The 23,341-nt window shown below is 27.1% G+C and overlaps 2 protein-coding genes across 2 annotated transcripts; both read left to right on the top strand.

The window, feature by feature from the left end:
- Positions 1-2,279, top strand: LOC124837469 (cytokinin hydroxylase-like). Its single transcript, XM_047312836.2, has 4 exons — positions 1-321; positions 431-660; positions 884-1,498; positions 1,611-2,279. Exons 1-4 carry the CDS (start codon positions 39-41, stop codon positions 2,034-2,036), a joined length of 1,554 nt encoding a protein of 517 aa, XP_047168792.1. The 5' UTR covers positions 1-38; the 3' UTR covers positions 2,037-2,279.
- Positions 2,280-14,549: 12,270 nt separating this feature from the next.
- LOC124837468 (cytokinin hydroxylase-like) lies at positions 14,550-17,380 on the top strand. The gene is made up of 4 exons (XM_047312834.2): positions 14,550-14,912; positions 15,004-15,233; positions 15,492-16,106; positions 16,582-17,380. The coding sequence occupies exons 1-4, from the start codon at positions 14,630-14,632 to the stop codon at positions 17,005-17,007; spliced, it is 1,554 nt and encodes a 517-aa protein (XP_047168790.1). The 5' UTR covers positions 14,550-14,629; the 3' UTR covers positions 17,008-17,380.
- Positions 17,381-23,341: the final 5,961 nt, after the last annotated feature.

Below are 23,341 nucleotides of genomic sequence, written 5' to 3'. Positions count from 1 at the left end.
CTTAGAAGTTCGAGTATTAAAACGATACAAAGAGAGAGATGGAGTTTTTAGGGCTATATGGAGTTCTTGTTGCCTTCTATGTCATACTTTGTCTCTTCTTGTTCTTCGTACTAACTTTTTCTTGGTGGGTTTTCCCTAACCAAAAACTTAAGATGCTCAAGAAATGTGGGTTAGAAGGGCCAACCCCAAGTTTTCCACTTGGGAACATTGAAGAGATGAAAAGAAAGAGTATCATTAAATCTTCAGTTGTTTCCTCGAATCTCCCACACGATATACACTCTTACGTTTTCCCTTACTTCTCTACCTGGCAGAAGTCACATGGTAGGTTTCCCATCTCATGTATATTCATGTTCATATTATTGTACAGGACATAAGTCATGATGTACATGGAGGTGTTGTTAAGTATGCATTTTATTTTGTGTTTGTGTAGGTAAGGTGTTCTTGTATTGGTTGGGCACGGAGCCGTTTTTGTACATTGCAGAGCCAGAGTTTTTGAAGAAAATGTCAACAGTGGTGTTGGCCAAAAGATGGGGCAAGCCAAGTGTGTTTAGAAATGACAGAGACCCCATGTTTGGGAGTGGTTTGGTCATGGTTGAGGGCAACGAATGGGTTCGTCACAGGCACATTGTTGCTCCCGCATTCAATCCCATTAACTTGAAGGTATCTCTCCATTAATTACATTACATTTTATTTGATTTTGGATGTTCTTCGATCTGCATCTACCATGACAAACGTGGTGCATGTATGAAAAAAACAATTACATTGAATCCCGTTCACATTGGAGTGGTTTTGATGATTCTACTATTCTTTTGATGTCAATAGTTACTGATCATAAGCATACGTCTGATTAGTTTTGCATTATCTTGTGTTATGTGATATCTAGGGAATGGCGAACATGATGGTTGAATCCACGAATCAAATGATAGACAGATGGTTTACCAGAATAAACTCTGGGAACCCCGAAATCGACGTGGAAAGTGAGATTATAGCAACGGCTGGGGAGATCATAGCAAGAACAAGTTTTGGCATGAAAGATGAGAATGCAAGAGATGTTTTCGACAAATTAAGAGCCTTGCAAATGACCCTTTTTAAGACCAATCGATACGTAGGTGTTCCCTTTGGGAAGTATTTCAACGTAAAGAAAACATTAGAGGCGAAGAAACTCGGGAAAGAAATCGACGAACTGTTGTTGTCGATCATAGAATCTCGGAAGAAGTCGGGGACGAAAAATGGTCAGCAAGATCTGTTAGGTCTGTTGCTGCAAGAAAATCACGAGGTCGATGGAAGGTCGGGTAAGACGTTAACATCGCGAGAAGTTGTTGACGAATGCAAGACCTTCTTCTTCGGAGGGCATGAAACCACAGCACTTGCCATCACGTGGACCTTGCTGCTTCTGGCCATGCACCCAGATTGGCAAACCCAGTTGAGAGATGAGATACGAGAGGTGGTGGGGAACTCTGAAGAACTTGATATTTCTATGCTCTCTGGTTTAAAAAAGGTACGTTCTTTGATGTTTTTATAAGATTTGTCCATTGATATTTGTTGTTGTATGATCCTACATACGGTCTCCGTAGATTAGTAAATTAAAGATCTGTTTGACGAACATGCAGATGAAGTGCGTAATGAGTGAAGTTCTAAGACTGTACCCTCCATCACCGAATGTGCAAAGGCAAGCAAGAGAAGACATAAAAGTTGATGATGTAACAGTTCCAAATGGAACGAACATGTGGATAGATGTGGTGGGCATGCACCATGAGGCTGAGTTATGGGGAAAGGATGTGAATGAGTTCAGGCCAGAGAGGTTCATGGATGATGTGAACGGTGGATGCAAGCACAAGATGGGTTATTTGCCTTTTGGGTTTGGAGGGAGAATGTGTGTTGGTAGAAATTTGACCTTTATGGAGTACAAGATTGTTTTAACTCTTGTTCTCTCTAGGTTTAGTTTTAAGGTTTCCCCTGATTACAAACATTCACCATCTATTATGCTCTCCCTGAGGCCTAGTCGTGGACTTCCACTCATAGTTGAGCCCCTTTAGACAATTTAACCCAATTTTTTTTTACTTTCCCAGTCACAGTTCTTTACTTATTCAGCCTCGTAGATATTAAGTTCAGGATTAGGGGATTGTAGATCAGCTCAATTTTACAGAGATGAGATGTGTAGACATTCTTAGTTATCTGTCTGGGTTTGTCATGTTGGAAAACACTGTAAGATATGTTTTCATAAATGCATATTCTTATTACCTTTAAGGTAACAAAGTATTATTATATAAGCCTTTTGATGTAAAAAACACATTTATTTAAATGCATAATTTGTAATCTAAACAAAACTTTGTCCTTTCAAAATCCTTCGTCTCAAATCATTTCTTTAAGAAATCAATTATATTTGTGAGCTCATTAAGAATTTGATTGATGTTTATGTCATTTATATAAGTAAAAATTATATGACAAATTCATTTTTTTATCTTTTCATGTAAAAACAAAATTAACTTATGAAAATAGTTGTAATAAAAAAATATCCATCGTAAACAAAATTTGATTATTTTATTATATCACCTTTTAACATAACATCTTGTTATAATTAATAAAAAAGAACATATTGCATTAAAGCCATACAATAGAAAGTGAAAAAATTATATATTTTTAGTATGCTAAATAGTAGGCAAAGTTACCAAACTAGGTAAATTTGCCTCGGATATTACGAAAATAGGCAAAAAAATTTTAAAATACGAAAATAGACAAGTCGTGGGGGACCCACACGACTTCTAACGAAGAAGTCGTGTCCCCCCTGCACGACTTCACCCTGTTCATTTGACCAGGATTGAAGTCGTGCACCCCAAAAACGACTTTAGGGTATGGTAATCGATTATCACGTATTGTAATCGATTACCATACCATTTTTAATAAAAAAATATAAAAAAAATTGAAATCGTAGGGGGGTTCACGACTTCAATAAGAGAAGTCGTGCACCCCCAACACAACTTTACTTTTTTTAAATTTTTAACTTTTATTAATTAAAATCATTTATAATTTTTAAAAAATATTTTTAAATATATTTAAAATAATTAAAATTATATCTAATTAATAATTAAAGTTTTTCAATATTATTAAATAAATAAATTTCATACTTTTAATTATTTTTGTAATTAAATTAAATTTTTTATAAAAGAATTTCAATTAAATAATTTATAACTATAATTATTATAATTATCTAATTAAAAATTCAAAAAAAATTATATTTTATTATAATTTATTTTTTTTACTTTTTATTATTATAGTATACTTTTTTACAAATTATAATTAATTAATAATAATTTTTTTCATTATAAACTATTTAAATTAATAATATTATTAAATATAAACTAATTAAATTAATAAAAAAAAATTAAATAACTAAAATTGTGGAGGGGGTTAACGACTTCTTGTATTGAAGTCGTGCTCTCCCCGTACACTTTCACTTTATTATTTTTTTTATTTAAAATGATTTATAATTTTTAAATTATATATTTAAATGTATTTAAAATATTAAAAATTATACATAATTAATATTTAAAGTTTCTAAATATTATTAAATAAATAAACTTATTTTTGTTATTAAATTAATCACATTTTTTAAAATTATTTTAATTAAATAATTTATACTATAATAATTAAAATTAAATTATACTAATTATTTTTTAAAATTAATCACATTTTTTAAAATTATTTTAATTATAATGATTTAAATAATTATAATGAAAAAAATTATTATTAATTAATTATAATTTTTAAAAAATATACTATAATAATTAAAATTAAAAAAAATAAATTATAATGAAATATAACTTTTTTTGAATTTTTAATTAGATAATTATAATAATTATAGTTATAAATTATTTAATTGAAATTCTTTTATAAAAAATTTAATTTAATTACAAAAATAATTAAAAGTATAAAATTTATTTATTTAATAATATTAAAAAAACTTTAATTATTAATTAGATATAATTTTAATTATTTTAAATAAATTTAAAAATATTTTTTAGAAATTATAAATGATTTTAATTAATAAAAGTTAAAAATTAAAAAAAAAAAGTAAAGTTGTGTTGGGGGTGCACGACTTCTCTTATTGAAGTCGTGAACCCCCCCTACGATTTCAATTTTTTTTATATTTTTTTATTAAAAACGGTATGGTAATCGATTACACATGTGGTAATCGATTACCATACTCTAAAGTCGTTTTTGGGGTGCACGACTTCAACACTGTAGCTATGCACGGTGTGAAGTCGTGCAGGAGGAGCACGATTTCTTCCTTTGAAGTCGTTTTGGTCCCCACGACTTCACTTTTTGTCTATTTTGGTAATAAAGAGGGCATATTTGCCTACTTTAGTGCAAAAACCTAAATAGTAGGATAGGACATTATACCAGTCTTATTATATATATATTAAGGTTTAAATACTTTTACAATCACGAATAGTCGTACGGATACTATAAACCAAAGAGTTCATGGTGTATGTCGCGACACACGTGGAGATACGCGTGGAAATGGAAATTGCAAAGCCCTTCCAAATTTACTAAATTTAGAAAATATTTTGAACTTTACTTTTTTTGAAATAATTCAAACTCAATTAATATACATTTTATACGTATGCAGCATATATTAAACCAAAATAAATGAAAACATATATTTTGGTTATAATTTATTAAAAATACTTTAAATATAGAATTCACGCATACCTTATATGTAATATAAAAATTCTTAAAACATTTACATTTTTACTGGTCATCAGTTTTGACCATTGAATTATTTATTAATCATAAATACGATTTGTCCATTGTTGAGAAAGTTTTCACATTTTCCCTTCTCAAAGGCAATATTTTGGAGTCTGGTCAACAATATTGACCACGGAATTACTCAATTAATATATGTGTGATTAATGGCTAACTTGCATATTCTTTGGGGAACGAGACACTTGTTTGTTAACATCAATAATAATTCCTCGTATCATATTAAATTTCACTTTAATTCAACTTGTTCAATAAATATATAAGACTGCTTCCCAAACTTAATATATATATATATATATATGGGTTTGGTAACGCAGTCTTATAAATGTGTATCGGATTTTAGCAATGGTAACCCTTATTCACTTCTCTCATTCTTCTCAATCATTTCTCTTTCATCTCTCTCACTCCAACCTTTTCTCTGTCATCATAGTGTACCCCAATTGAAAAAATCAGAAACACTTGTCTTTAAAAAATTTGTCTTTGTAAAGAGTTGAGTCATTGACATATTCACCTTCAGGCAAAATGTTCATTCAAGATCTCTTCAATTTCACCATCTTCACTAACCTCTCTAATTTTATCTGCATAGGTCGAATCATCATCTCTACAAAAAACCCTTCAGGCCAATTACCAATTCTTTCGGATGTCATTATGCTTGTGAAAATTAGATAAAATTATATACGACAAAAATTATAAAATGAAAACTCATTATAAAGTCATTTTTTGTAAGAAATTGTTTAACAACGAGTGTTTCTGATTTTTTTCCAGGCCAATTACCAATTCCTTTGATGTCATTATGCTTGTGAAAATTAGATAAGACAAAAATTATAAAATAAAAACTCATTATAAAATCATTTTTTTGTTAGAGATTGTTTAATAGCGAGTATTTCTGATTTTTTTCCAGGTCAATTACCAATTCCTTTATGCTTGTGAAAATTAGATAAAATTAGATAAAACAAAAATTATAAGATGAAAACGTAAGATTATTTAACGGCAAGTGTTTCTGATTTTTTCAATTGGGGCTACAGTAGGGATGACAGAGAAAAGATTGGAGTGAGAAAGATGAAAAAGAAAGGGTTGAGAGGAATGAGAGAGCTGAGTAAAGGTTTGGGTTTTTTTTTTTTTTTTACCCTTAACCTTAAAACTTAGAATCCATGATATATAGGAATATTTTTGTCTACTAAAACCCGGTACACATTGCTAAAATGTACCAACTGAAAAACAGACTTATGCGCGTTAGCAAACCCATATATATATATATATATATATATATATATATATATATATATATATATATATATATATATATAACAAGACTTAGCAACCTTTATTTAAAAAAGAAAAAAATGTAATAGTGTGAAATATTCATATACAAAGTCTTCAAAATACTAAAATTTTACATTTTTATTTAGAAAGACATTAAAATAAATGCTTGCATACACATAATTACATTGATGAAGGAGCACCTTATACAAAAGAAGGTTTATGAAAGATGAAAATATTTAAATGATTTTACTAAATGTAATCATTAAAAAGACTTATATTGGAGGTCAAAGTCAAAATTAAAATTGGGAGCCAAAAATATTGTCCCTTCAAATAGAATATTGGCCAACCATCATATGGTGGGTTATTAATATCATTATTTATAATTAAAATAATTGTTTGAATATGATAATTTAAGTTTATGATTTTTGGGTCTGCTCAAAGTTGATTATGGAATTTTAATGATGACAAACACGACCTATTCTATTCAGAGTTCGTAAAATAAAGATCCATTGGATAAAGTTGGAGCACTTGTGTTGGTAATGAAAGCTTCTTGTTTATTTAAAGGGTTTATTGCGTAATAAATAATTATGTCATTAAACATGATCAACGTGATCGATTACAAATTAACAAATATACATGAGAGTTTTAGACCATGCTTCATTAGTTTCAATTTTTATTTTTTATTAACAAAATTTCGCGTATTGTTCATTTTGTTTTGAAAAAATTACACAGAAATGCCAACATATTGCTTTAGTATTTTTATATGAATATCTCCAAAACTAAAATAAAAAACAGTAATATTTTATTTAAATAATATTAATAATTAAAAAAATATATTAAATATAATTTCAATTCCTGAATCTTTATTGGTTAATATTTTAAATTTTAATATATTTGTGTTTTCAACCTTTAAAAATGAATGAAAATGTATTATTTTTTATTTAATTATATTAAATGTTTTAACATTTTAAATTTATTTGTGATTGATATTAAATAAGTTTAAAAAAATATTATTAATTTATTTTTAAAGTTTAGGATGAGAATGTATTAAATATAAGGTAAAAACGAAATTTAATTTTATCTCCAAACTTAAATAATAAAATTATATTTAATAAAAAAAAGAGTTAATTGCCCTTCTTATTTTAAAACAGGCTTCTTAGAGATTTAATATAGTATTTTATTTTCAAAGCAATAAAATAAAGTAATTATTAAGTGAGTCGTTTTATAAATAATTGTATTACTTTTTAATTTAGGTTCTCGTTACAAGAAAAAGAGAGAGATTAGGGAGGGTGTACGTTTGAACAGTGAATCTATCGATGTAGAATAATTTGATTTTATAAATTAAATTAATTCTGTTCAATTTATACGTCGATTTTAAATTGAATCAAATTAATATTAGTTATTTATTAAGTATTTGCTTTTATGGTCTAACTTTTGATAATATATACTAGAATTTTAATTTGTGTATGATATAAATAAATATTTATTTTTAAATAATTATGAATATTATTCTTAATAATAAATATTTTTAAATTTTATAAAATTCAGTATAGTTAAATTTATTATAAAGAAATATTCTAATTATATAAATTATATTTATATTGTTGTTAAATATCACGTTATGAAACTATTTTTCAGGTTTAAATAACTTTATTACTTCAGAATTTTAATATGATTCCAATAAAAAAAGTTATGATTCTTTAAAAAAAAAATTTAGCTTTATTTATCCCTGTTTATTAACATCTCTTAAATAATAATTGGCTTAAATGCTTACTTTGTAGTCATGTTAAGAGGTGAATTTCTGTTGAGTAACCGGTTTTAAAAATGTAGATAATGAATACTAAAATTGTTAAAATTGTATGAACGAAGTCATTAAATTGACAACAACGACATTAATTTCGTCTGAAACATTTTTCTTCTCTTTTTCCTCTGCTTTTTCTGTGACATCCAGCTTTTTCTCTCTTGTCTCTCCTCTCTCATCATATGATAATTATGACTGCTTTCCAGAATTCTTGTGCCACCAAGGCAATTAATTTGTTTTTCTAATTTATGTGACCATTGCAATCTGACAACACAGCTCACATGTCTGTGATATTTCTCAAGTGCGCCAAAGATTATCTTCCTCACTAAATTTTAAAATTAAATAATGATACACATAATTCTCAACATTAAATTTGTGTTTATATGAAAGTGTTTGGTTTTGAGAGAAATAAGATGAAAATAAAAAAATGAAATTGGAAGAACTTATATTGTAATTTTATGTGGATCCTGCACTGATTTTAAAAATTCAATCTTTAATTATCATGAAATAAATTAGTGAAATTGGTGTACTTTCTCTTTCACTCATTTTCTTCAACAAATCATGGTGTCAAACCAAGTCTAACAGTTTTCTCTAAATATGCATAAGGAAGGATTTTTTTTTTCGGAGCCTCTTTTATTACGGGAAATATTTTCCGGAAGGAGTAAATATATCACACTCGACCACCAACAGACGCACATCAATTGATGAAAATAAAATCTTATAATATTTAATACATAATAAATTATGTCTTTAGTCACCCATACTGGATAATACTTTTTGAAACGAATAAGGGTTATTTTCATTTGAGGAATCCTTTTACATCAGAAAATAGTTTATTAATAACTTATACTCTCTTTTTTATCTTAAATATAAACTAACTAGTGCTAATTAAAAATATTGTTTAAAATCATTTAATTATATTACTTTTATTCATAAAATGATTTTTAACATAAAAATAAATAAAATTTATTTTGATGTCATTCATTGTAACTTAATATCAAGAATAGAAAAATCATTAAAAATAGAATTTTAATTGAAGAGTATATTGAGAATGGAATCAATTAAAAAAATTATACGTCAGACTAAGATACTTGTATTTGTTTACTTATATTCAAGAGTAGGAAAAGTGAATTATCACCAGATGTGTTCTTTAAAATCTTTTTATACAAATACATATATCACAATAAATTATAACTATGTGCTTTTAAAACAGGGGTGGACACAATTTATTATACCATGTCATTTACACCCATTAATGGAGCTTGTGCTCCCCCGGTCTTGACCTCTCATCTATCGCACAAAATCATTCAATCATGCAAAGCAATCATAATTATCATATGATGGCAGAAGAGAGAGAAGAGAAAAAAAGTGGGTGTTACTGGAAAAGCATAGGAGAGAGAGGGAAAAAGTCCCCCACGTCAGATGAAGTTAATGTCGTTGCTGTCAATTTAATAGAGAGGACTTCAATCATACAATTTTAATAACTTTAGGACTCAATGTTTATATTTTTAAAAGTCGGTACACCAACGGTGGAATATTATTATTTTTAGTTTCAATTTTTTTTACATTTATTTTTGGTTCTCAATAGTTTTTTTTTCTTATTTTGGTTACTTACAAAAATTTTATATATTTTTTTAATTTTTACCATTTATTGGCATTTTTGTGTCGTATAAATAGGATGGCGTTGTAATTTTTAAAGGAAAAAAAGTATTCAATACGAGGAAAACAATGTTGTTTTTTTAGAGTATCTTTCAATCTTCCTTGTTGAAGAATCTGATTTGTAGAGGATGTTTTTTTTTCTCAAATTCTTCAACTTTTTTATGTTTAACCCTGAAAAAGGGAATGTTAAAAAGAATAAGAGATAGAAATCATAACGAAGACACATATATATATATATATATATATATATATATATATATATTGGGTTTGCTAACGCGCGTACGCCTGTTTTTCAGTTGGTATGTTTTAGCAATGTGTACCGGGTTTTAGTAGACAAAAATATCTTTATATATCATGGATTCTAAGTTTTAAGGTTAAATGTATTTTAATAATTTTCATTCTCAAAACTAAAAAAAAAAAAGAAAATCAAAAATACTTGTAAAAATCTTTTTATAGAGGGTCAAAATTAAAATGTAAAAATTCATTAGAAATAAAAAAACAAAAGAATATGTGGCAATCCTACTTAACATTCAACACGATCATCTTATCATATCCATGAATCTAAATAGAAATAAAATTTTTATTAAGAACAAAAAAGTGACTTGCAAATCGATCATCACATAAAATCTTCAAATTTATGAAGAATAATTATTTTTTAAACCTATTTTTTAAATTGGTGGGTGGTTAAAAACTAATTGTATAGATTAATACAGAATAACAATAACTTGTAGTGTCATCCATCCTATTTAGATTCTGATAAGAAAGTATTACTAAAAATGGTAATAATATCTACTGGTTTTTGAATTAATTTAATTTTTTTAATATGCACCACACATTTATTTCAACAAAATAGAAAGTGATCGGAACTAATTAACCAAAATTTCTCTCTAGTTAAAAAATATAAATCAAAGTCACCTAAAATGGAAAAAAACCAACCAAATTAACTGTAGTTTTGGCAGCAAGTTTTTAGAAAACTATATACGCACACGTTTTAGTCGCGGTTTGATCTGTTTAATCAAATATTGATTCATAAATAGACTTTTTTTTTATCATTGGATTATTAGTGTGAAATATCTATTAATTAATTTTTCAATATAATTAATGTTTCTAAAAATTTGACGGATTATCTGTTAATTTTTTCTTCCTTATATTTTTCCATTCACAAAATTTGAATTTAAAACTTTATTTCAAAATTAAATTAAATTTCACTTAAATGTTGGAATTCATAAATCATAGACACCCTTATATTTAATATTAAATTATCATGTTTTCATTATGATTGATTTTAATTTTGGTTTGATGTTTTTCACTAGAAGATTCAATCAGAGTGAGTGTATGAAGAAATATAATTAGCTTGATGAAGAACGAAAATGTTATGATTTTAAATGTGAGTTTACTTTATTAGAAGTAAGAATATGAGTCCTAAGACTCGTATATAAGAAAGAAAATTTACATATTTTTTATTTTAAAATTTGAAATTGAAAGTAATGTTTTAACTTTCTTATACTATGATTCATTGGTATCAGATTTTCGAATAATTGCTCCTAAGAAAACTCGGCAAAAAGTTTATTGTAGTACGTAAGTTTTTGCTTCAACAAATTTATCTGTTGCCAAATATAGAAGTGCTCTCTAAATGATAATAACAACAAAGTAAAGGAACTTAATTATTATCAGCTAAATTAGTTTATGTCTTATTTGTTAAATAGAAAATACAAATTGATTTATGTTTTGAAATATACCAATTAGAAAACCGAACGATGCGAATATAATATTTGAAATATGGTGGTGAGGGAAAAAAATAATATTAAAAAAGAATATATATTATTGAAGATGCAGCTTTTGATTTTGTCTATATATACAAGCGTTTAAAACGTTTGTAATGTTTTGTAAAAGATGAGAAGTAGTTCCCAAATAAAAACGTTTCCACTCCACTCCGGTAAAATAGGTGATTTGGCCGACCACATTATGACCTTAAGTTACTATTCTATCACCATACCTACTAAAAACATTCATTTTTATTTATCAATTATACATATAATTTACTTAAATATATTTTATCCACAATGAAATTTTATTCACATGTGAGGAAAACTTAAAAGACAGTTTAATGTTGTTTCTATTGTAAACTTAACCTTAAAGAACCACATACACATTATTAGCAGGACCACTCCAAAACAATAATTTCATCCTACACAACATAATTCAATTTCGATATTTTTGTAGAATATTTTTTCATACATATCTTTAATTTATACATAAAGTGTATGACAGTGATGCAAAAGGTGGTGGCTCCTCCACCGCCCATACTTCACACCTCATCTAATTTTTCTATATTCTTTTTGTTTCCTCAACTTTCCTACAAAAACATACCGCGTATATGTGAACATTTTTTTCCATTTTAGGAAATATGTAATCAACTTTTTTTAAAGTAATATAAGTCCTGAAACTATAAATCTTACTTTAATTCCTAAAGTTACAAAAATAAATATTTATCACTAATAACATGCATATTATGTACTTTTATTTAAATATTATTTTTTCAATATTGTCTGAATCTTCTGAAATATTTTAATTTCTCATATGATATACCAAGACTACATCATTAGTTTTGATGAACACGGAGTTAAAGACATAAGGAAAAGAAGAGATACTCTAATTAGTTCAAATAAAACTAATACAATATAATAATTATAAGTAGTTAAAATTTTTATTAATAATAATAATTAATTTAGACTCTAATTTATAAATTAATTATAAACTAATTTAGATACCGATATCTTTTAGTTTATAAAATATTCTTTAATTTAATTAATATCATTATTAATTATTTTTAATTTTTAAATTTAGTTTTTATTTAATTTTCTTGTAGTAAAAGTTGAAATAAAAAAAATAAAAATTTTAATATATAAAATAGGCGTTATATATTTTTTATTAGCAGAATTTTAAACTAAATTGTATCTAAAAAGCTTAAATTAAACTCACTTATAATTTTCAAGTTCGTGGTGTATGTTTCTTAGCTTTATTAAAAGAAAGAATTCTAAATAATTCAATCCATATTTAAAAGAAATTGGATTGAGAAAGAGACTAGACTAAAATAGTATATAACATGTGTGTGTGGGGTACGCGTATGTGTCTGTGGGTGTGCACTCCATATGTGTTAAAAATATATAAATAAAATATAGTAGTGATTAATGTATTTTAATTTTAGGCTATATATTTATTTCAGTATTTTCAATTTCACCACAGTCTTTTTAAATTCAGTTTTAATTTTTATTAATTTTTCTCAATTATTTCATTTCTGGTAATATTGTTAAATAGTTAATAATAACTACATCTCATTTTGTAATTGTTTTTCTATTTTTTTATAATTATTTTTATTTTTTATTTTTATTTTTTATTTTTTAAATTATTTTTATTTTTTATTTAAAAATAATTTTTTGATTTTATGTATTTCAGTGCCATGTCATATTTTATATTCTATTTAATTTCTATATTTGTTATTTTTATTTTATTCAGTTTTTCTTTTTAAATTAAGTAATTTTGTCTCAAGATCAAATTTAATTATTATGAAAGTTTTATATTGAAGTTTTTATTAAAATTAACATTTTCATTAGTATATTCCAAAATATAGTTAGAATTAATTTAAAATATGATAAAAATAAACTAAAATAATAGAAAATTTAAAATGACAAAAATAATGGAGTGATAATATAACTAAATTTTAAAAAATAAATCGCGGTTAAACTTTTTTTAATATACACATTCAAATTTAAGAAATAGAACAAATTCAACTTAAAAAAAAAAACTGTAATAAGTGAAACACAATGCTTCACTTTTTTTTTCTTCCAAACTTCACACATAAGTTGGATGAACATTTAAAAATAAAAGATAAATTTAATATTCTCACTTGATTTGAAATATTTATTAAATTATTTTTAAATTAATTCTAACTATATTCTTATAATATAATTTTTAGAATTGATTTAAAAATAATTCCATAAATATTAGTTAATAAAAATGTGAATTTTATCAATAATATCAATATAACCTTTATATAAAAATCAAACTTAGTATTAATTTAAAAAGAAAAGTAAAATTGTTTAAAAAAATTAAAATGAAATTGAATAAAAATAATAAATATAGAAACTGAATTGAATATAAAGTATGATATCGACAATTACATTATCACGTGATATTACCTTACCACGTAAACAATTTTTTTAAAATAATAAAAATATAAAAAACTATAAAAGTAATAAAAAATCAGGAATGGATAAGTGACATATATTATTGTCACTTTGTTAACTATTCATTATAAAAAATTACTTAATTGAACAACATTAAAAAAGATTAAGACTTGATTAAAAAAGATCGAGACCATATTAAAAACTGAACAAAACAGATATCAAAGGGATGTTTAAGCTTTGATTTTACATGCATTACACGTTTTTTTTTTCTTTTTTTATATCATATATCATATAAAGTTATTATATTTATTTTCCCTCTCAGTGCATATTAGGTGTTGTAAACCTTTTTGGTTATTAATATTTTTTTAAAAGAATACCGTGTTATGAAATGCTGTAATGAAAAATGTTCACATATTACCGTTCAACGGACTGGTATGAAAATTATTATTTATGATAAAATAAAGACTCAAAAGGACTGACTTTAAATATTAAAATGACATTTTTTATAATTCGAAGGATTGATGAGGTAACATATTTCATGTTTGAAGAAAAAAAGAAAAAAAAAGCTGTGGCAAGAACTTTGTTTTTCAGTTTTTATCTCAATTCCAATGTGGTCCAGTCTTAGAGGTCCAGCTGAAAAATGTTCAAAAACAAAAAATGCGACCAATACATATGCGTTTGACACGAAAACGAAAGTTGGACCGAAACGGGAAGAAAATATTCAAATATAATGAAAGGGTCAAAATGTTCAAAGTGTCTCAAAGGATAGTAATCACAAATGTCCTACTCTACTCGTTTAAGAAGTCAATCCACGAATTCTACTACTCAATGAGCCTCCTATAAATACCAACAACACAACCAAACACTACATTGAACCAGATAGATCTGATACACAGAAATAAGAGATATAGTGCTACAAAATACAGAAATACATACAAGAGAGAGATAGGAAGAGATGGAGTCTCTAGGGCTAGCTGGGGTTCTTGTTGCCTTCTCGGCTGCACTTTGCCTCTTCTTGCTCTTCATACTAACTTTTTCTTGGTGGGTTCTCCCTAACCAAACACTTAAGAAGCTTAAGAAATGTGGGTTGGGAGGTCCAATCCCAAGTTTTCCTCTTGGAAACATTAAAGAGATGAAAACAAAGAATAACATTCAATCTTCAGTTGCATCCTCAAATCTCACTCATGATATACACTCTAACGTTTTCCCCTACTTTTCTAGCTGGCAGAAATCACATGGTAAGCCTACCGTGTCAATATCATTGCAATTTTTTTTTGTTTAATTCTTTTGTTTTCCCGCAAACACCCCTCTTAGGTTTTGTTTGTGTAGGTAAAGTTTTTGTGTACTGGTTGGGCACGGAGCCATTCCTGTACGTTGCAGAGCCAGAGTTCTTGAAGAAAATGTCGACAGTGGTGGTGGCCAAGCGATGGGGAAAACCAAGTGTGTTTAGAACTGACAGAGACCCCATGTTTGGGAGTGGTTTGGTCATGGTTGAGGGCAACGAATGGGTTCGTCACAGGCACATTGTTGCCCCTGCCTTCAATCCCATTAACTTGAAGGTACCGTAAAATTTCGAGACTACTCATTCAATTCTACTCAATGTTCAGTTTTTCTCTTTTGCTAGATACAGTTAATATGTTTTTCACGTTTGAAACATAAAATATAACCATGTAGGGATACATTATCCTACAGGAAACTACTCCGAAATCAATGACTGTTGTTCAATCAATATTCTATTGTTCCTTTGAAGTCAAACGTTTGATGTCTGCTTTGGCAAAAAGCATATATTCTGACTCGTTGTTGCATTTTATCCACAGGACATGGCGAACATGATGGTTGATTCCACGAATCAAATGATAGACAGATGGTTTACCCGAATAAACTCTGGGAACCCCGAAATCGACGTGGAGAGAGAGATTATAGCAACGGCTGGAGAGATCATAGCAAGAACAAGTTTTGGCATGAAAGATGAGAATGCGAGAGATGTTTTCGACAAATTAAGAGCCTTGCAAATGACCCTTTTTAAGACCAATCGATACGTAGGTGTTCCCTTTGGGAAGTATTTCAACGTAAAGAAAACATTAGAGGCGAAGAAACTCGGGAAAGAAATCGACGAACTGTTGTTGTCGATCATAGAATCTCGGAAGAAGTCGGGGACGAAAAATGGTCAGCAAGATCTGTTAGGTCTGTTGCTGCAAGAAAATCACGAGGTCGATGGAAGGTCGGGTAAGACGTTAACATCGCGAGAAGTTGTTGACGAATGCAAGACCTTCTTCTTCGGAGGGCATGAAACCACAGCACTTGCCATCACGTGGACCTTGCTGCTTCTGGCCATGCACCCAGATTGGCAAACCCAGTTGAGAGACGAGATACGAGAGGTGGTGGGGAACTCTGAACAACTTGATATTTCTATGCTCTCTGGTTTAAAAAAGGTAAATTAACTGCTGACATACATATAAATTATCTTGTATTATAAAAAAAAAATAGTTTCCATTTATTATTTGTTGTTTGAATAATTGGGATGCAGGTATCATGTGTACCTCCTTATCCATCCCTGGGTCATTATCGCACTATTAACTCGTGAGAATTTAGATGCCACAAAACACGGCTTAGCTTCACACACACAACAAAGTGTCACTTTCTTTATAACTTTATTTGGTTTATAGAGTGAAGTGGAAGCCTTTCCAATTCTGACGTGGTTTGTCTTTATAATTGGCACTTGATTACAACATTGACTTTACATATAAGTAGGGTCTCTTTCCTTTTCATATTTAATATATAAGCAATTAATTAAATTCAGCACGTGGTCATTAGAAAAGGAACAGAATATCTATGTTGACGCAACACGTGTTTTGATTTTACAAGGATGACTTTTCTGATGAATTAATTGAAAAATGTTGCATGCAGATGAAATGGGTTATGAATGAAGTTCTAAGACTGTACCCACCAGCACCAAACGTGCAGAGGCAAGCAAGAGAAGACATAAAAGTGGATGATGTAACGGTGGCCGATGGAACGAACATGTGGATAGATGTGGTGGCCATGCACCATGACCCTGAACTATGGGGAGAGGATGCGAACGAGTTCAGGCCAGAGAGGTTCATGAATGATGTGAACGGTGGATGCAAGCACAAGATGGGTTATTTGCCTTTTGGGTTTGGAGGGAGAATGTGTGTTGGTAGAAATCTTACCTTTATGGAGTACAAGATCGTTTTAACCCTTCTTCTCTCTAGGTTCACTTTCAAGACTTCACCTGCTTACAATCACTCACCGTCTATTATGCTCTCCCTAAGGCCTAGCTATGGTCTTCCACTCATTGTTCATCCACTTTAAATATTTCAACTCATTTTACATAATTTAACCCAATTCTACCATCATTGTTTCCAGGAATCTGGATTAATTCCCTCACCACCGCCCAGCTATGCTTCCTATCATCCATCTAAATGTATTCACGATTTTGACTTTACAACCTCAAATATCTCTCATAACATCTCTATACTGTCGCTCCTTTGCACTCCTCATTTCTCTATCAATATATATTTGTATGCATGGAATCTAGCTCGTTAGATATACATCCCTAGCTGCGTTTATCCAGCACGTGCTCAAACTTGTTTTTAAATTCTTCCAGTCATTGTAAGCACTTCCGATGTAACATCAATGTTTTCAAAAAGAATCAAATTAGTATTAGTGGGAGAATTCAACTTCTCATATCTTTTAATCTTATTTCTAACTTATTCATTATAGTAACTTTCTAGATGATGAGTTTAACTCACTCTCTCTCTCTCTCTCTCTCTCTCTCTCTCTCTCTCTCTCTCTCTCTCTCTCTCTCTCTCTCTCTCTCTCTCTCTCACTTTCTAACTTTACCAATAAACCAAACTTTATAACCTTTTATAAATCCGTAATATATGATAAATCTGTTTTTAATATTAATTTATATATTGATAATAAATTAATGTAAATTATGAAAAGCTTAAATATACTTTTGATTTGATTAAAAATATCAAAGTATATATCTCACACGACAAAAATTATAATGAATAGTTAAATATATGAATTTCTGGTTCCTAATCGGTACGGATGATGTTTCACTTTCTAGCTAATGATTGGAGTAATAGTACTCAATTGAACCGGTGGATTCGGTCCTATATTAATAATCATGTTCACCATAAAATAAAATTCATATTTTGATAATTATCCATGTAGCATTGGTTCAGAACTGCGACCTGTCTTACAAAAGTGAATATTTGCATTATAGTTTGTAAAATAATTTTAAAATGTGCGTATAAAAATCAATGTGTAAAAAATTTAATGTCAAGCATTTAACCTTAAAATAATTTTAAAACTATTAAATTCAAAAATACTGAGTAAATTTTTGAGTAATTTCATCATTTCCCGTCCGTCACTTTCTATATTATAGTTGATACCAAATGCCAAACTTTTACGCTTACGGCATCAAAAGTTATATAAAGTATAAAATTAATCAAATAAACTATTACTTAATGTTCTTGTAACGTCCAAAATAAAAGGTTAGTTGTTGATTCATTACACTGAAGTAATTACTATTTAAAATGTAAATGTATATTATAGGATAATAAATTGACAAATGTCCAATTTGTATAAAATTTTCCATACAGGGTTAATATTGCAATAGGTTTAATGAATCTATTAAAAAGAACAAATTCTTTAATATATTTGTTAATGTACTGTACTTATATTTTTTCGGGTACCCGTGTCAATAATTCATACATAATTATGAATTTGTGTTTGATGATTTGTTAATCATGATTAATAATTTAAAAATGAACTAAATAAACATTATTTATGTTACAAAAATATTACAATTAAGAAGCATTAGTCACCATTCAGCTATTGTTAGTTCTTCTGAGAAAAAAAAGTTTCATATTATAATTTTATGGTATACAAAAAATTGATTAGTTTTTTTATATTATATTTTAAATTAGAATAATAATAATTATAACAACAATCATTAAAGTAATAAATAATGAAAAATCACTAAAAATATTATATTGGAATTTTTTCATAATGATTTCACATAACATAATGTGATGAAATAACTCAATATTTTTAAATAAATTCAACCGATAGGAACAAATAAAAATAAATATAAAAATAAATGTAATGAGTAGTAAAGTTTAAATATTAAACTATTTTATTGAAACTTATTATTGCATAATTGGTATTGAAAGCGCTTACGAATAGTTTGTAAATATTCATGAAATTTATCAATTATAACATTTTATTCGATAAACAATAAAAAAGTTAGATTTGAGAAAGAGATAAATAACAAATAAATATTTTTCAAGTAGAATAACAATTACACCTGATATAAGTTGAATTATACACCCGATATATGTTGAATGTTATAGGTTCTTTTTTTTTAAGATTTAAAAAAAAAATTTACAACACTTTTCTAAGTATAGTATTGGTTACATTTTCCTTTTTATCCCAGATAATTGTTTTCAATTTTTTAATTTTCATTCTATAAATAACACCATGTAGTTGTGAAAGATACCATCTAACTTTCGAAAGAGATTGATCTCGACTCTCGTGATAAAACGTAGATATTTTGTAAATTGTGTTTTGTAAAATTTGAAAAGCAACTTATAAGTTAAAAAGAACCAAATTTATTATTAGAACAAATATAATGATCATTATTTTTTAATATAATCATATTGACAAAAATAACATTTTTATCCAAACCATTAACTTATAACCTTGTTCTAAGACTATTTACTTAATCAATATTTTTTAAGAACATAATTGATACACCATAGAAGAAAATAAAAATAAAAATTACTTATAATGTATAAAACAAACTATTAGCTAGATATGAAAATACAAATTTATTTAATTATTTAAAAATATAACTTTTTAATATGCTGAAATTTTAAAAAATGTTACTAGTAAGTGTTTCTAAAAAAATTTCTATCATTACTTTAAAATATATTAATAAAAATTATAATAAATCATCTCAATATATTGATTATATAACTTGTCAGGGAATTTCAACTAAGAAAATTGAGTAAGATATATATCGAAAATGTATTAAAATATAAATAGATAAATATACATATATGAAAATATATATATATATATATATATATATATATATATATATATATATATATAAAGTAAAATAAATTGTATAAAGAATAAACAAAATCTAAATTATATAATTTTATAAAAAAAATGAAAATCAAGGAATAAATTTGATGAAGTGATTGGACAACGTAACCAGCAAAGCAATGAATGCATGAGTAGGATCGATCATCAGTACAAACTCATACCAACCTCATATCAAACATCCAATGCTATATCTTCTCAGTGCCCATTTTTTTGTTCTTTTGTGAAAAAGTAGAGGCTCTAAATAATGCCCTAAGAACCCCATTCACCCGTCACTTATATATATATATATTTTCCTGCTGATAAGAAAATAAAAATATTTATATTCTTAATCTTTGAATTTAGAACCTTATGCTAAAAATAAGTTGCCTTCTCTACATTATCAGAAAAAATATTGGTGCAAGTTAAATTAGGCCCGGAAATGTGCCTAGACTCCTTAAATTCATTCAATCCAATAATAATTAATTTAGTGCTAATGGAGTCATAAAAACTTTTTTAAAGGGTTGAAAATTCAAATAATTGAACATATAAAGCTAAATTATATATAATATTTAATATTTATATGTATATGTTACATGTAAATATCTGTAAAATGAATTAGAAAAAAAGTATTTAACAATAAACAAAATAAAATCAAAATTTAAAATTGTTAGAATTTTTTTAGTAGTATAGGTTAGGAGATTGATCACTTTTGAGATATGGATTATCCATATATGAGATATAGTACCATTTCTAACTTGTGTACAAACTTCATCTTACAAGTCGGTTTTGTAGAGTTGAGTTAAACTAAAAAGTCACCTCTTAATATATAATATAAGAATTATGAGTTACAACCTATCCATAACGATATTTATTGTTGATTGAACTTATTGTTTCACTCGCTATGGACCGTACATTATCCATTAATGTCTAATCTCACGTTTCAGATATATATATCTTGACATGAAATATATGTTGGAAGTCCTACATCCATTAGAGATAATGTCACTTTAGAATACATAAGTGGTGCAAACTTCATCTTACAAATTAGTTTTGTGAGATTAAATTAGGTTTAAAATTCACTTTCATTAGAGTTAATTTGTGTTTTATTATATAACATTAAACGTTTTCATTTTCATTTAATGTAAAATTTTCGACTTATACTTATATTAGTAACAAATATCGCATAAACAATTAATAATTATGTTTCTTTTTAATTCCCTTTGATCCTTTGAACAATTTTGATTAGAGAGCTGGAACATGAAAGAAGTAAGAGATTATCTGCTGTGAAAGGTAGAGTTATTGTTTACGCAGCTGCTTATCACCTTATGCTTCACACTTGTTATTTTCATAGTTTCTAATAAACCGTGTGGTTGACTAAAGCCCATCCTTGTGGACCTAATTTCAACTGTTTGAACAGAGACTATCTTCCCACAGTCACTTTTAGAATTAGCTTTGTTATCGTTCTGATTGGAGGTTTAAAAATTATTTTATATTTAATTGCAGCTTTTTTATTTTTCTTTTGAAGTTTTTTGACTTTGAAGTAGGATATGTCGTTTTACGTCTTACTAATTTAATTAAACTATGAATTAAGAAAGAAATATTAGCAGCAAAGATTGAACTCATCATATTAAAGAGAAACTATGAAGGATTTATTTAAAAAAATAGCAAACACTTTATTAAAGAACAAAGTCTGTCCCCCGTCCACAGAAAAAGAAGAAAAAAAGAGTGCGCATAAAATAAAGAAGGAATCGTGAAAAATTTAAAACAAGATTCACGCATGCAATATAATGTTAGTGAAAAAGGTCACAGAGAGTGTTCTGATTTCCGTGTTGAAAGTTGATGATCATGTACATGTATTCTTAAGTGGAATGTTATCCAATCCACAAAAAGTAAAATGTTGTAAAAATTCAAATAATGAAATGTGTAAAATAATGTGTATATGCGTGGTGTGTGTGGGTGTGTTTTAGTCCTTGTCAACGAGTATTGATATAGAGAGTGAAAAATGAAGACAAAAGTATGGGAATGAACTAGAAGCCACGTTTTGATAGGCTAACGTTAAAGTGTGCAATAATTGTCACTGTATAGTTGTGAAGTGATTTCGTACATTCTGATACGCTTACGTCGTTTAGGGTTTGGTTTATTTTATTGTATCTTGGACTTCGATAAAAACCTTTGAGAAAACCAAATGTCATTTTCAATAAAATGGACGTCCACTAGTTTTTTGTTTCGTATGAATGAAAAGAAAGGAATATTGGATACCTAGTTTGGCTAAGGAGCACTCAAATGTTGTTTTTGAGAGAAGGGTCATCAGATTCGCTTCACGTCGAGTTGTAGAATGGGAAAAATAAATAAACTTAGTCCTACTTTAGGTTTATAGGAGTGAAAACAAACACGTAGAGATAAGATAAAGAAAAATTTAGTGCATGCTTTCAGAATATAATCTTCCTTCTAGGTTTTAGGATGAGATTTTCTTGAGGTTTGCTGGGAATAAGTTCAAAAAATAATATATATAAAAAACTTATATATTTATTATTTTAATATTTTTGATTGAATATAATATATTGATTTTTTTATATATAAAATGTTTATGACTCGTTGGGATGAGTGGTGAGATTGTGTCATTGGAGGAAAAGATATAAAAGAAGAACAAAAGGATTTTTACTAACTCGTGATTACTTCTAATATGGTTTTATGAAGATATTACATTAATTTTATTTGAAAGAACATATAAAATAATAATAGTCCTAAAATTTTTTATTTTTTTTAAAAGAAGGTGTCTATATTAGTTGATATAATTTATTAATAAAAGTTTATATTAACTAGACAATTGTATTATTTAGCTTAAAGATATTGTACGATAACAAACAAAAACAAACCTATAATGATAGGATTAAAGTTAATTGGCATTAACATTAATTAAACGGTAAAAATATATAAAATACATATTGACTAAATATAATTTATGTTAACGTGATAAAAAAATTGAAAATATTTATATTTACAAAATTCTAAGTTGGAAAGGGTCTCCATTTTTCCACTAAGAAATATGATGATAGTAGAGAAAGAAAACAAAATATAAAAGACAATGTATGTCTTTCAATATAATTCGTGGTGACAAATTCAGTTAAATATTTTGTAGTAGCTAATGTCAACATTTTTCTAAATGCATATTTTCATATATAAACGTTTTTAGTTAAAAAAAATATTGGTTGAAAAAATGAAAATAAAATATTTTTTAAAATATAAATGATTTAAAAATATTATTCATTAATTTTCAATAGTAATTACAAAAAAGAAAAGTCCAACAAATAGAATTATTTAGAAAAATAAATAAATATAAGGGCAAATTGATAATTTACCAAATCATTCCTACGAATCAATTATTCTATTCTCATTTCACACTTTATTTCCTCTTTCTAAGCTTTCACTACAAATCATCACAAATCAGCTAAAACAAATATACACAATGCTTACTAATTATCTCAAATCAATCATCACAAATATTTACAAATAGTAAATAACCCATACCAAACAATGGCTA

Source organism: Vigna umbellata, chromosome 8 (assembly GCF_029865625.1).
Source record: "Vigna umbellata cultivar VRB3 chromosome 8, Vumbellata_1.0, whole genome shotgun sequence".
Lineage (NCBI taxonomy): Eukaryota > Viridiplantae > Streptophyta > Magnoliopsida > Fabales > Fabaceae > Vigna > Vigna umbellata.
This window is presented reverse-complemented; position numbering and strand designations above follow the sequence as displayed.

What these genes read in the sequence shown, in the direction of transcription:
- LOC124837469 (XM_047312836.2), top strand. Translation starts at nt 39, where the DNA reads ATGGAGTTTTTAGGGCTATATGGAGTTCTTGTTGCCTTCTATGTCATA. An exon ending in TCAATCCCATTAACTTGAAG is followed by an intron (nt 661 to 883) that starts GTATCTCTCCAT and finishes TGTGATATCTAG; the next exon opens with GGAATGGCGAACATGATGGT. An exon ending in TGCTCTCTGGTTTAAAAAAG is followed by an intron (nt 1,499 to 1,610) that starts GTACGTTCTTTG and finishes ACGAACATGCAG; the next exon opens with ATGAAGTGCGTAATGAGTGA.
- LOC124837468 (XM_047312834.2), top strand. Translation starts at nt 14,630, where the DNA reads ATGGAGTCTCTAGGGCTAGCTGGGGTTCTTGTTGCCTTCTCGGCTGCA. An exon ending in TCAATCCCATTAACTTGAAG is followed by an intron (nt 15,234 to 15,491) that starts GTACCGTAAAAT and finishes TTTTATCCACAG; the next exon opens with GACATGGCGAACATGATGGT. An exon ending in TGCTCTCTGGTTTAAAAAAG is followed by an intron (nt 16,107 to 16,581) that starts GTAAATTAACTG and finishes TGTTGCATGCAG; the next exon opens with ATGAAATGGGTTATGAATGA.